Here is a 15617-nt window from a genome sequence, read left to right on the forward strand (position 1 = left end):
GAAGAAATGTTAGATTTGTTTTAATGAAATATAAGCTAAACAAAGCTTTGCTCAGGAGATGATTATTTACTAAATAAATTCTAGAGCAGGAGATAAGAACAAATATGACTCACATAGAGCAAACTTAAATCCTACACTGGGATAAACACTTCAAAACTAAACTCCACTTAAAAAAAACCCAGGAGTTTGTAGGAGCCTTAGTTCCACTGAGAATCTGTGCTTTTAAATCTCTAAGAAATTTAAAGATGTACTCTAGGTGAAAGAAATGAGCAAGAAACAAGCTACAGAATAAACCTAAAATACAGTCTGCATGTAGGAGTTTCTCTTCTCCTGACATACAGAATTTCAGTTGCAGTCAGTGAAGTCATAGGTATGTGGGAAGACTGAAGAGTCTCATACCACAGCAGTGGTTCCCAGCTGACGAGCAAAGTAGCCACTGTCACTTAACAGACTGGGAAGGGAATGCCAAAGAAGCTCAGCGGAAAGGGAGGCAAAATGTGTCAAGAGAGAAGGAGGGGAAAAAACTCAAACACAAAACACCAAATCAAACTGTTCTGCTAAACCAGCTTGAAGGTGGCTAGTGTCTGTGCAAAATGTGGGATCTTGGAAAGGTCAGGTGTTATTATCCAGTGAAAATGTAGAGTGCACGGAATAAAGTGAATAAGATGTTGCAAAGCATCTATTCTGGGAAGTGAGCCAGTAGGAACAGCAAATGATCAAACAAAAATAATGCTGAGTTCTTCTAGGAGAAAAATGCGAATGTTGCTGTCTTACAGCATTTTCACGGAGCTCAGATAGCAAGAAACAAGATGCAGACCAATGGGTTATAAATGCACTGTAAAGGTTTATTTGCTTAAGCTGGGACGCGGTGGGATCTGGTGGAATGTACCTCCATCCTTTGAGTGATGAAACCCTGTGTGTTGGTTTCACTTCTGCTTTAGCCTTGCTGTGGGGAAAGGGACCCTTCTTTTGAAAGCATCAGTGAAATAAAACGTTGAGGTGCAGGGAACATCATCTTCTCTTTGCTGGCATCAGTCTGCAATATCTTACTCTTTAAAGTGTCACTGACTCATTGAAATGTATTTTGTACACCCCCTCAGCTTAGTCTTATAGCTCACATCAGTAGATTTCCTGGGTTTAGGTTGGATTGTGGCTCTGTGCTGCTGCAGGTTCTCAGTTTCAAGGAATTAGAGCTTGTCTCCAAAACCTCAGCCTTTCTACTTGCAAACCAAAGCTCAGCCCATTGGGTCACACGATGAGCAAGGGGAACATGGCAGCTGGAGGGACCACTGGTGAGGCTGTGTCCTGTCAGAGAGGAGTCTGACCAAATGATACGGCTCTAGCTGATCCCTTGTTGCTGGGCAGCAGGTCACAGCATTTTGCAGAGCCACCAGTAGAACTAAGGAGGTGAACGAGTTGTGGGGGGGAGCAATTCTGTGCCATTGTTATGCAGCTTAGGTTTGCAGTTTCTGGGATCACCCACCCTAAGACCGAGATATGGCTCCACCTATTTAAAAGAAACAGAGCCCAAGCCTCAGTGGGCAGTGTAAAAAAGGTGGCAGATTGCTCATACAGTGATTTTCCAGCTGCTTTGAGGATAATTGGACATGGAAATATCACCTTCATTTTGATGGGATTTTACAGTAATTGCTTGGCTTGTTAATAACTTCAGTGCACTGTCCCACTGACCCTAACAAGGTATCACATTGCTTGGAAGGAGGAAAGATACAGTGGAGAACTGCTTTCAACATCCTTTCCACAGACTGGAAGATTTGTATTAACACACTTTAAACCTTCTTTCCTTTCCTGAAACTGCGGGACCGTGGGTCTAGGTATCTGATTCCTCTCCTAGCCAGTGTTGAAATGCTCAGGTGCCACAATAAAAAGGACGTATATTTACCTAAGATAATACATTAATTCAAGGTTCTGTTAGACCTCAATTTTCAAGACATGCCTTATACTCATTAATTTAATGTTAATTTACATTTAGCAGCTCTAATGATTATATAGGTCAAGAAAACTAAAATATCTTTATTCTCTGGGGTTTTCTTATCTCCTTAGAGTACGCTCGATTTGAGGCAAAAATCCATGACCTGCGTGAGCAGATGATGAATCACAGCATGAGTTCTGGGTCTGGCTCCCTGAGGACTAATCAGAAGAGGTCACTGTATGTCAGGTAAGCAGGAAGAGCCTTCTCCTGGGAATGTGTCAGCAGCTACCTTGTCTATGCCTGACGCGTGTGGTTGGTTTGGCAAGGTGGGAAAGAATTCTGAGGAACTGCCTTGAAATGAACTGAGAAATGCATCCCTCTTACAAGCACAGCATCATTAATGAGAAAATTGGATAAAAGTCCTATTTGCACTATTTGCCCATTTCAAGCAATGTGCAAAGAGCATTATAGCTTTATAGTGATTTGAGTTTATGAGATGGGTTTATGAGATGAACATTTCTTAGCTCTGTCACTATCTGAGATGGATTCTGTGGAGTAATGATACAATTTGTTTCTGTCTGAGGACTTGCCCAGACATGGACGAGTGTTCTCAGGAAGAGCACCTTTTTGCCAAAACCTTTTTCTTGCAAAACACAAACTCCTATATTCTATTCTAAGTGCATGGCAATCTGCTATCATCCCCTCACATATGTTTACCCTTCTATCAGTCCATGCTGCAAAGAGTTTGCCATCTACCTGGCAAGATCAAATATGCAAATGAGATGTTAAACAAGCTGCCGTCCGTAGCTCAAATGGGGTAGTGAATAAAAAAGGAAGTGCCTTTGTAACTTACTGGGAGCAGTGGTTGTGCTTTCACTTTGACTGTACGAGCCTATTGCCGGGCTGGGTGTTGCCCAGTTGCCCCAGCAAAATTCTTGCTGTCACTCTCCCCTTTTGGGACTCATGGAGACTATGAAACTCTGTCAAGTATTTTAATGATCTTAATAATTATGCTTCTCTAGGCTTTCATTTTCGTTCTCCCCTTTGTCCCCTCTATCCTCCCCATGCTCAGCATATAATTTGAAATTCCTGACAGTCATGAAGTAGAGGGAAGCAATTTGTCAGCCTCTAGGCAGTGATAATTATTCACAGGGGAGCTAATTCAGGTGATAACATTGCAGAGATCCAATTAAGGCTAAATTCTACATTTTGTCATTATGCTCTCAGCGTGAAGGAATAAGGTAGCAGAGAAGGAAGGGAAAACTTAAATGTTAGCATGAAGGGTCTTGTTCTCATGGGCAACAACCACATGAAGCACTAATTGGTACTGCTGTCAGAAAGAGCAATGACTGAAGGGGCATGGGTCACTCTTACCAGTGATTTTGCTGATGGGCAAGGTCAGATTAGAAATGTTGAGGTTTTCAATGCATCTCTAACTTTCTCTGACCTGAAGTAGGTGTTTTTCCAGACCAAACAGAGTGACTTCGTTGTCAAGAGTTTTGATCAGCTCCCTGAATTTGCATTTTATGAGAAGCTATAATTGTGTGTGTAAGGATGGATAGATCCAAGCTTCCTTTCTCGAGATAAGCCAGGAACCCAAAATGTAGGGAGTAATGGTGTGAGAAGCCCAAGGCAACAACTGCAGGTTAATTGAGGTGTGCACATAAAGGGCTAACACCTGGGTTCTGAACACCTTACTGCAATGTGAACAGCAGCAAAGCTTGATCCCCTCTGTATGAGCACTGACCTGGTAAGCTCTGCTGAGAACCGAGGCTTATTAGCCTGCACTCTGAGCCAAGCTGAGATATCTGTGCTGCATCTGGACTAGCAGCACCCGTGTGCACTGATGAGCCTGGTTTTCTGCTAGTTCATGGATTCAGGCTGTGGTCTGTCTCACTAAGCTGCCATGCCCTGGTGCTTCACTGCAGGAGCCTTTGATGTCTTAGCTGCTTATCTAAATGGCACTTCCCAAACCACAAATGCAAAACCTGCTCTTTTATTCCACAGTTGTTCCAACAAATGCCCCAAACCTCTGAAGCAGAAAACCACAAAAGCCTCAGTCACTTTTGTTGGCGTTTACTTTTTTCTCTCAAAACCCACCCAGCTGGCTGTGTCCATGTTTGAGAGGCTCTGTGTCTCATATATTAGCATAACGTGTTTGTAGTGCAGTAGCACCTGCAGCCTTGTGCCTGTCACTGTCAGTTCAATTCACATACACTAATTACAGAGGTAGCTTATGTCTGTGTTAGGCACTAAGGAAAAATAAATCTAGGCTCAGAAATGTACTTTTTTTCAGAGGTGATATTTTTCTCTTTATGGATCCTCTTTACAGGCAGGGCCTGTGTAAATAACTAGGATCTAGCATTTGGTTTCTATTCTTACAACTCAGGACATTTCTGTTTCAATGGATTATTTTAGTCAGCATGTGCAAGAGAGCTAGAGGCAAATGACCATATGTTGTTGTAAATCTCTAGCTGTAATGCCAAGTTTATGATTCAAGATTGCTGTTTTCCTTTCTTTGGGATGTAGTGATTTTGCTGTCCTTCACTGAGTACAACAAGCATGGCTATTTTTTAACCAGAAAGCTGAATTGAAGCAAAGCACTGTATTTTAGGTAACACAAGGAAGAAATTAAGATCCAGATAGGTTGTAATAATTGAAAATAAGTGTCATTACCTGCTCATAGAAAAGCCAACAAAAGAGAGTGAGAAAAAGCAAAGCTACAGTTATGCCAGTGGATGTGGGGCTCACTGGATGCAGTGTTTTCTTCTTTACCTTACAGTCTGTGATTTCCCCATCCAGCCCCTACTAAAAAAGTATAGCATTGAGATATGTGAAAGAAGCTATATTAAATTAAGTGAGGCAAAATGTAATATGGGATTAAAGGGTTGAATGTAGGACCATAAGTAGGTGGCTGAAAGCAATTAGAAATTTCACTTCAGGAGTGTAAACAACACAGGAAAGAGATCAAGAATTATTTGTTCAGGGAAAAGGTGGAGCTCTTTGACATGATCTTTTATCTCTGCATACTCTGGTGTTTTGGATTTGTATTATCTTTCTTTATCCCAGTCTGTGTCTCTGATGCCTCCTGGGATATTTCCCATGAATTACCTGGAGTCTTTTTTTTCAGTACTACCTATTGCTTTTGTATCACAGACCCTGTATCTCTGTTTGGAACATCATCAGAGTCCACAACACTGAAGGCAAAGTATGAGACTCCAGGGGAGAATGGAGCAGTAGGAAATGCTTTTAGTCCTTTTGGGAGCCCACAACCTCTTTGTCACTAGATCTGTTGAGGAAAAGAAATACAGAAAGAAATGCAGAAAGTGAGAGAACATAGAAAGAGAGACATAGAAAATGTTATTATTGAAGCTGTTTTTGGTGGTGAAAGCGAATGAATTTAAATTGAATTCACTAACTGCAATGATAGACTGAAAAAGATCTGCTATTATCATTTTTAAGTCGTTGGAATTCAGTCATCAGCTCATGATCAACAAGGAGAGTAAACAAACCCATCACCAGCTAAATGCTGTGCTATATACATGTATAGCAGGGTCTCATGCAAACTCATGTCTTCGTTTTTGTCTTTTTAGCTCAAGGTTTTAAAATCTGCTCTCGTAGGATTATATATTTGTTTGTCTTGAAAGAAATACATGCTTTACTTTGTCCTTCTAGATCCCTATCAATAGTCAATTTTTTAGGTTATATATGGTTACTGTCGCCACTCCTAGGAAATGTCAGATCATGTTATTTAACTCACAGGCTATGGAACATTTTGAAGACTTAAGCATCAGAGATGTAAAGTCCTTTAAAAAGTTTGGTGAATTGGAGCAGTCACTGAAACTTTATCTTCCAAGCTTCGGAGGAAACTCAGAGCTTAAGCAGTGTTCCTGTTGTTTTACTGGATTATTCCTGAGTGCTTAAAGTGCTTGTGTTAGATTTCTGAGGATAAAAGTAGACGCTTCAGTAATTGCCACTATGCATGCAAAGAAAAGGTTTTCAGGAATTATCTGGCATCTGAAACTGCCATCTTAGAGTCTGGTTTTTGTTCACAGATGAAAAGCAGTGAGATATGCTTAGAAGAAACAGTCACTGCAACATTTAAGCTTTATTCTAACCAGACAACTTCTGAAATAATGTTTATCTTTTAAAATTCCCATTGTCTAAAGCCACAACCAGGCACCGTGGAGGTGTATTGCTCTGCAGGAATAACTCTAAAGCTTCACAACACTTTCACTGCCACTTCTCTGTTTAAAGCCTGTTCAGTACTGTCAGTGACCAAACATGATTTCACCTCATTGGGGCTCCTTGCTGCCATGTATGAGGGGACTGGTTCAGCTTACTGAAATGCTGAATGAAAAGTTTCAGCTTCAGCACTTATTTAAAATATATCAGAACAAAGTGAATGGTACAGTTTCCTGTAAAGGTGGGGATGGAAGTCAGGGCTGGGACAGGACTGGATCCAGCTGCAATGTCAGAAGTAGTTCTGCAGCTGCCTCTCCACTGTGCAGGGAAGAACACTACAGTGGGAAGTGGACCCAAGGGCTCTTCCCAATAAGATGAAGGTGCTTATGACCAACCTTTTTGTTTCCAGTCTATGTTGCACTGTTTATAAAAAATGTGCTCAGTGCAAAGAGGTGCCTCTTAGTTCACTACATTTTTGTCTTCTTCTAACTGGAATTATTGCTAAGCATTTCATGGCTGTGATAGATATAACATAACATAGTGTTATGTGTTAAAAATGTGTGTGTTCTGGTTAATTTCTTACTGAGCCATGAGGAAGAATCTGGAGATTTGCCATCACACCTTAGTTCAGCAAAAGGGAAGTCAAAGCTGAGTACTTTGGGTGATTTACCCTCATTCCCAGCACAATGGATTCTCCACTAGGTATTAGACACCTTTACACAAATTTCCTGAAGCTGGAAATTAGCATGTTGCCACATCATAGATGGTTTGGGTTAAAAGAGATCTGAAATATTATCTGGTTTCAAACCCCTGCCATGGCCAGGGACATCTTCCACTAGAGAGACTTTGATTTTCAACAGATCACAGAAATTCTCAGTTTCGAAGTTTTCAGAGCTACAATTGAAATTCATTTGAGACAGTTGGTGGAGATTGAGTCTGATATCCAGAGCTTGTTTTATGCAATGTCTGTTACAACCACCTTCAGTCTCCCTGTCTTCTCTGAGGCAGTGAACCCCCACAGGTGAGTGAACATCAGGTCAAGGCTCCATGGGCAGAATTCTTCTGGGAATCTGCACAGCCAGTTGCAATGCAGTCTGAAATCCACCTGAGAAGTGCAACTCTTGGAGACATCATGGTAGTGAAACCTGAACACATGATAAGATCAGACTGGTGATGGAAAGCTCTAGTATGTAGGTCTGCAAGAAGAAATGCAAGAGATAATTGCACTGGGGTTTTCAGAGGAGGCACTGAGGAAAGCTGAGAGAGTATGTAATGGTCATGGTTAAACACTCATTACACAAGGAGAGAGAATATATTTTTGTGAGGGGTGTGTGTGTATATATATATATATATACATATAAAGAAAATCCAAATAGATATGTTAGAGTTAGTTACATGCTCTATCTACTTACAGTTTGGAAAACTCTTCACTTAACCGGGTTTCCTTTTATCGCTCTTGAGTCAGTGGAGTGCACTTGGCACTTTCAAAGTACAGTTCATGTCATCCAGAAGTAGACATCTAAAATTGCTCAGGCGAATCATGCCCTAAAAATGTCTCTTTCTCACAGTTGAGTGGAAGGAGCCTCAGGTGATTAGCTGAGATGTAAACATCAATATTAGGGACACTTCAAGTTGTGTGACCTGAATCCCATGCACACTGAAAATCTTTCTCTTTTGCTCTCCCACACACACGCAAGTGTTCATATGCATATCTAGGAGCTATAAGATCTGGCTTCTGACTGTTGTCTGTGCATTCTTCTGCAACACAGCTTGGAAACACTGACAGTCTTGTTTAATTGGGCTGATTTTTTGCCCGTATTCTTATCCCCAGGATTCCTTCTGAATTCATTTGTCACTTTAGTTAGCATTTCTGAGGATCCACATACACTCATTATGTGGTCTTCAGGCTGGATGAGTTTATGACTCCAACATCTGGGAGCATCCAAACTGCACTTTCTTTCAGGCTTTGCAGCACTGTAGGTCGATACAGATTTCTGGAGAGCAAATGTGGTGAGCTTGGCACCTAGACATTATTTTTTTTTGTTGTTTTAATGAGGAAATAGCTATAGCTTAGATAGCCATGCCTGTACTTTAATGACATGATAAAACTACTGGAATTCCCTTTACTGAACAGTAAGTGGAGGAAAATGGAATTTTAGTACAGTTTTTTCACTTACCTCAGATTCCTGTGCAATTGAATGGTCCAAATTGTAGCACAGAATGGAAACACGCATTTGGAAAATGTGTCATAAACGGCATAATGCAGATAAGTTTGGAAATAATCAGATAGGTACGCTCAAAAACTAAATTTATGAAGTGGCTTATTGGACTTGAAATTCCTTTTCAGACTGGAAATGTTGGAATGTCACTCATTTCACATGTCCTGGTTAAGTAAGAGTTTCTGAATATTCAGTTACTACATTTTAATGTTTTTTTCTCTGAAAGTAAGAATCTTTTCTACATCCTTCTGGCACAAATATTCTCCCTGGCTTCACTAAGTACTCAGCTTCAGAACCAAGGAAATAGTGTAAATCTTTATTTTTCAAAGCAAGGAGGGGCACTCTGAGTGCTTTAGAGACCTTTTCTCCAGGGGGACATCCAAGAGCTGAACCGTATCACTGAACAACTGTCCACTCAGGTCTTCATTAATTATCAGAAACATTGAGGAGCTGAGGAGGAGGAGGGATGTGCTGGAATACAAGAATCACCTAATAGAATGGGAAGTAAATCCAGTAGTTTTTATTTATTGCATTGAATTTCATGTTTTGAGCAAAAGCATCTGGCTTACAGAACATGGGATTATCTGTAAAACGAAAAAGGAAGATGAAACCAACTCCTGTCTCTGGCAAAGCAAATCTAATATTTTCTTGCAAAATTCAACCTGTTCCTCATCCTGCTGCTAAGAACAGAGCAAATGAGAAATTAAAAATTTCAGCTGAAAATTGAAGAACAGACAATATCTGGAGGGAAGGTGTTTTGTTGGAGTAGCCTCGCACTGTCGGTGGGAACTGTGAGAATTTCACACTTCTTTATATTATGTGACATTTTCACAAGTCCTTAACTGAAGTGTCCTAAGAATCACAATGCTGATGCCACTCTCAGCTGAAAGATACATGTGAGAATTTTTAATCTTGGACTACTCACAATTCAAAGGCCTTCAGGTTTAAAGTTTGATAGCAGTCTGGTGCTAAAAAACGACCCTAAAGTGTAATGCTGTAAATACAACAATATGTCTCCCCAATACACTAGGACTGTGAAAATCAATACTTTTGATATATAGTCAGTTGAAACGATTAGCCATGTCACAAGCTATTAGAGTTTTTCCTAACAGTTACTGCATTTCTTATTCATCTGCTACTTCTTTGCAGTGTTGATACTAATGAACAGATAAGGAAAAATGATGTTTGTTCACAATTCTTCATAACATTTCACAAAGACGGAGCAGTTAATGGAGAGTGAAAACTGAACATGTAAACACATCAGTCAAACAGTCTCATCTCTGCATCTGACACCAGCTCTTTCCTTCACATCTTCATGTTCATCATATCTGCTGCTCTTAGGTTCTGGGTGTGTAATGAGTTCAGCCGGTCCCTGCCGGAGATGCGGCGCGATGCATCGTTAGCTGCAGCATGAACCAGCAGGCCTTTCATCAATGGGTGTTTCTCCAGCTGTGTCAAAAAGGGGCAGAAAGCAGATTTATTTCTGTGTGGCTGTGGCTTTGCAAATCATTGATTATTCTGTGTTCAAAATTCCGAGCCACTGTACACAGTGCTGAGCACCTGGCAGGACTGAGCCCTGTGTGAATCAGCCACACCCTTCAGGAATCTGAGACAACATGTTCTGCCAAAAGTTTATAATAGAAAACAGAATATAAAGCAGCTCCTTATCAAAGCCATTCTTGCCTAAGTCATCCTTATATTTTCAGTAAAACTTGTTGTATTTTAAATAACTGGGTGAGACAGGGAATCATGTCCTCAGTGCAGCATTATTAACGCCTGGTGTGAAACAGCTTTTCTTTCAGCAACTTCAGTAGGCAGAAGTAGTACACACTGGTGACCATTTTCCATATTGTTCTGTTTCATGAGTTATTAAAATAACATCCCAGATCAGGTAATGTGCTTGACATGATGTCTGCTCTTAAAGAAGCAGCACACCTTTTTCTTTTCTTAGGAGATTCCTTAATAGCTTTTCATTGCACATAGATTGTGCTTTTCTGTTCCCTAGAGGGACTGCCTGCTTTCTGCTTCGGAGAGTAGAGAGTGTCAGCTAGAATAACATCCAAGCCAGAAGATGGTGAGGGTGAAGATCTTGGCCTCATGTGGGAATAGGATCTGTTTGAAAATTTTATAAACAAATAGATACAGTTTCAGCCTCGTTTCTAAGCAGAAACTCTGAGCATGATCCATCGGTGAAGGGGAGGGGGATGTCAAAGTGAAGATAAACTGTCTGTGGCTTAAAATGGCTGAAAGTGAATCAGCAAAACATGCATTTAAGCTGTGTCTGTTCCCTGTGAAATAGCAGTCTTGTCCAACAAATAGTTGCTTATGATGTTTCCATGTCAACAGCTATAATAGGACACCATCAGTTTGTGCAGCTCTCAACTGGAAAAGTACAAGACAGTAGCTTAGGCCATGAACATAGAGACAAAAGCCTATTGAAATAAAAGCTTGTGAGAATACAGTCAAAGCTGGAAATCTAAATATGTGCATTTGCACACAGCACAGTGGCCAGTGTGAGAGAAAGAAGATGCTTGGCCCTATTGAAGAGTTTTCTATCTGAAATCTTATACAGAAAAGACATAAAGCCACTATTGGACAGGCTCTCCAAATGAGCTATGTTGAAACAAAGCTGAGAACAGTGGGAAACAGGACATAACCCTGCTGAAAAGAGTAGTGGGAATTTGCATTCAAAATTCCTTCCAATAAAAACAAATGAGGAGGATCTTCAGTGTCACTGCAGGGAAGCCTGTCTCTGAGGAAGGAGCCCAGCCAAGTTAAGTGATAAGGCTAAGTGGGACCAGTAGTCCTTGCTGACCCTTTTACTTCTCATTAGAAATAGAAATTACTGCAATAGTGCTATAGTGAGCCTAGGAGGATCTAGGGAATTGTCTACCTGAATTTGGGCTCATAAGGAGCTCCTCAGGAACTCCATTTAGTCATTCCCTGTCACCCACTCTTGTAACAGGAAAAAAAGTACTAATCAGGTCCTCCCAGGCTTCACTGACATCCTGTTGAGTTAACCCTGGTTTAGATGCAGCTACTTTACTATTTCTGCTGTGAGTGGTGCTTGTGTGGTGCTGGTCGATCCTTAAAGCTGCTGTCCAAGGGGAGCCAGATCAGCGTGCCAGCCCCAGCAGGTCTTGCACTGGTTACCCTGTCTCTGTCCCTCTTGTACACCAGTCTTGACAAGCAGCGTTTGATCCTCTCTGAATGTGCCTCGTGTTCAGAACAAATGGAGTAAAAACATATTTCAGAGATTGGCATATCTCTGTGTGTATCTATATATATGTGTGTGCGTATATCTGCATCCTGCCGTGTCTCCAACTCCATCTCTCTTGTGAAGACTCTGATTACGTGGGGCTCATTCTCCTCTTAAAGCTTCTTACTCTAATTGCTTTATCTACTAATGTAGCAAATAAGCATAGACTGTCAGAATTATCTGGTGAAGAGCTTGCCAGATGTTCCTTGCCAAACAGGAATTATAATAATTAAACATTCACCCACTTTCCATAGATTCTACTTCTTACGCTTTTTAATTGACCATGAAGGCAACCACACTCCTTCACCCAATGTATTGGGCTGGTGCAATTATCAACACACCTGCTTAGCACAGCATTAGATCTACTTCTATACAAACCCCTGCTTACAGGGAAGGCAGTAACATGTTGCTATTTCTGCTCCTACATCTTCTTTTTGTTGTTTAAAAGGGTCCTGGCATAGAGGGCAGCAGCTAAGAGCTATGGGAAAAAATTAGGGCAGAAAAATTTACTTAACAACATGGAAGGCTTTGGGGTTTTTATAACCTTATGTTTCTAACCATTTAGATTTTAGTTGTGTCAGGCTGGAATGGTTTTTACCCTAGTGCACTTCTAATGATATCTGTCCTTCCCATTTCCAGAAAGTACCAATATTTATTTCATTCTGGGAGCTGGAAAGATCTGTAATCTTTTTCTTTTAAAAAGCACTATCTCTGCAGACAGGCTTTTTTCCCTTAATGTTCTTGAGACATTTTAGAATCCAGGTAGAGGCTGCAGACACCCACTGTAGTAATTACTCCTTTTTGCAGAGACTGCAAGACAATTTGGAGAGAAAAGGATCATAGGTGATCAGTGGCAAAATGAAAGCATAGCCTAATGGCCATCAAGCAGCATTTTGCCACTTTCGTACAGATGATTCAAGATGCAAAGCCATATTTCAGTCCTTTCTGCTGTTCCCTTCTGTACCCAGCCAGTCAGACTTTGCCTGTCATGTTCCATTTTCCTGAAAATACTTCTTGTAAAGGTACAGCTTAGATTTGAAAAATGTCTGTGGTTTCTTTGTGTATTTATGGACAAGGAAACTGGTGTCTTTGTGAACCCATCTTGAAAACAGATTGAGACGAGGCAGTATCAAAACCATTTTCAGAGGTACTGCAGGAAACAAGGTAAAAGCAATGTTTCTAACAGGGTTTGCAGATTCCAAATGCAATTACCCTTTCAGTGTAAGCATTGGAAGTTATTTTTCCTTTTCTGTACGGGCTGGCAGAGCATTGCCACGTCCGTGGAGAGCTGTTGTGACCAGAAGGCTCTGCTGCAGGGAGAAGCTGTGGATGGAACGTCCCGAGAGATGTCCTGGACAGTAGATTGGCTCCCAGGGTTGTTCTGCCCAGTGTTTCATCCAGACATGACATTACAGACACATTCTTATGACTTCCACTTGTTACTAGTTTAATGGCAAATTTATTCCATTATATTGCTTATGGCACTGGTATCTGGTCTTGGTTTCATACCTGGTCTTCTTTCCAGAAAATAGGATGAGCTTCAGGAACATTATCAAGGTCAGAAGTAGGTTCCTGAAGCCTCTGCTAGGGTTGAGTTATGGCATGACTCCAGTGCATGGTGCTTCTTCAGATCTGATTTACACAGGTTTAGTCTGCTTAAGTGAACCCTAAGTAGACTGCAGTTCAGGTCATCACTCTTTATTCTGATTTCAATCCAGAATCATGAGATGTTCCAGCAGTAAAAATCAGAAATCATCTTTCATCACTGATATGTACATGTGGACTCATCTTGAAAGCTTTGTGAACTTTAGCAGATCTTTCAACAAAACTGAATTCAACATAAATTTTCTTGATGAGTCTTTGACAGTCTCTTCAGCTACTTATACTTTAATAATTAATTAGAATACCAGTAAGAAAAGCAAAATATTAATTAATAGCAGTGGACCATGAGACACTTCTTACCAATTTCTTCTTACCAAATCTAGTGATTACTGCTAGAAGATGATGGCTCAGTTTTCAGTCCACAGCTCACCACATCTCCTGCAGGTGCAGTAACCATAGATTATTAACTCCCATGCAAAACAGATATGAAACCTGGCAGCCAGGTGAGTTTCACTGGTTTCGTGGAAAATAACTATTCTTTCCTGTAAATCTGACCTCATTCATCAAATGCCTGATAATTTCTCAGAATATCTCTGAATGATATGCTGTCTTTTTACACAGGCCAAAAAGGATGACCTTTTATTGTAGCTATTGTGTTAATGCAATCATCTTCTTTTAATTGATGGTTTCAGGATTTTAATTCACTTTAATTTGTATTATTGCTCAATGCTGACATTCAGAATATGTTTAAATAGAAATTTAGAAATACTTACCTATAGGTTTCCTTCAAGAATATCAAAAAAATTGAAAATTTTGGATAAAATTCAACAGATTATTTTGCCTTTGGTGAGGATTACAACAGCTTTGGCTGCAAGAAGTCTGGAGAAAAAAAATGTAAAAGAAATAATCCACAGATAGGATGTTTTAGTCTTTGAAAGTATGAAAGAATGGGCAAATTGACTGAATTAAGAACTTGAAAATTACCCAGCATAATTCTAGGATCATGGCTGAATTTAGCCTATAGGAAATTGGGTTGTTTTCCTCTCAACAGAGTGTGAAAGTCCTGTATGGTAGATGGATTTTCAGCTACTTTAGTTTTAATTTCTCTGTATTGCCATCCTAAAGACATCAGGCTTGGACAGACATAAGAATACATTCCCTCCTATTGTGGATAGTGTGCAGAAGGATTAAAGTTTCCTTTCTCTAAAGTTTCCTTTCCTTAAATGTCTTAGTTGCTATAATTTCCTTTCTTCAGTGCAGCAGCTCCTAATTTGCATTAAGATGAGGAAAAGAGAATCCCTACTTTGTTGGCATTTGAGTTTTTAGGAAAGGACACTTCAATTATACTCAGATTTCAGCGTTGCTTCTTAAAGAATTTTTGTAAATTATTAAGCTTCTGCAATTGTACTTTTGGTGTTCCATCTATGGAAATGCACTACCTACCCCAGCATGTTACACAAAATTTGCATTAATTTTTCTACTTGCCTTGAGTTCTAAATATACTCTAGAGCAACTGGGGACACCAATTTGAAAGGGAACTTTGTTGTCTTTTGGAAGAGCAGATAAATAGGTGTATGAAATGTGAAAAAATCTCTAAATTTATTTATTAAACATTCCATAATAATTGTGTCTCCTACAAAATCAGTAAACCCCACCTGCATTCAATACAACCACTGGTAATGTAGAGTGAATTGAGGAGTCATGAAGTGCCATAGCTCAGACAACAATCTTAGTGCTAGCAAGAATTTTACTCCAATTCACTGTTTAGAAGAGCTCTGCCTGTTGAAAGCACACAAAGAATTTTCCATCCTTTCTGAGTTCTTTCTCCAGGAAGATACATGGCATCATTCTGGAACTGAGCAGCTCAGATTCTTCCTTGATTTAGGACTTAAAGATAGACAGTTCTATTGTTAGAGAGATATTGAGTGATGCTGGAGCACTACAGTGAGCAGCTTGTTCATTGTAGGACACCCAATTACAGTTACTGGATTTTGAATAAGCCATCTCAGACTATTTAAGTCACAAAACTCTGAACAATCCGACATCAGACTGTATCTGAAATTTCTGAATTCTGTGTGTGAAAAGAGGTTGGGGGTTATTTATTGCAGCCCAAATTGAAGTTTTTCTAATGGGATCAGAAGAGTACGTCTAATTCTTCAGTTTCAGAACGGTATGACCCAGGCTCTAGTTGTACTTACGATGTATCATAAGCAAGAAAACCCCAATAGGTTTAAGTAAAGGATGATCCAGTCTCTCTCCCCTCCTGACTTCATACATATTATTAAGGTACTCGAACAAAAATTCATGAGGAAGACTCCATGGAAAACACATGACTATATCCATTCCTTTGAAAACATGACATGTACCTGGCCTTCTGTCCATTTCGGCTTAGAGACAGAACAAAAAAAAAAAAAATCTATGG

General features: G+C 40.1%; 1 protein-coding gene across 8 annotated transcripts in view; it reads left to right on the top strand.

The window, feature by feature from the left end:
* Positions 1 to 15617, top strand: part of DLG2 (discs large MAGUK scaffold protein 2) — a 994479-nt gene that overhangs the window by 907528 nt on the left and 71334 nt on the right. For all 8 annotated transcript variants that reach the window (XM_063394414.1, XM_063394410.1, XM_063394417.1 and 5 more), the window contains one exon: positions 2062 to 2176. In XM_063394414.1, coding sequence (XP_063250484.1) covers positions 2062 to 2176 — 115 coding nt within the window. The remainder of the gene's footprint in view (positions 1 to 2061; positions 2177 to 15617) is intronic.

The sequence above is a fragment of the Prinia subflava genome, chromosome 3, assembly GCF_021018805.1.
Source record: "Prinia subflava isolate CZ2003 ecotype Zambia chromosome 3, Cam_Psub_1.2, whole genome shotgun sequence".
NCBI lineage: Eukaryota > Metazoa > Chordata > Aves > Passeriformes > Cisticolidae > Prinia > Prinia subflava.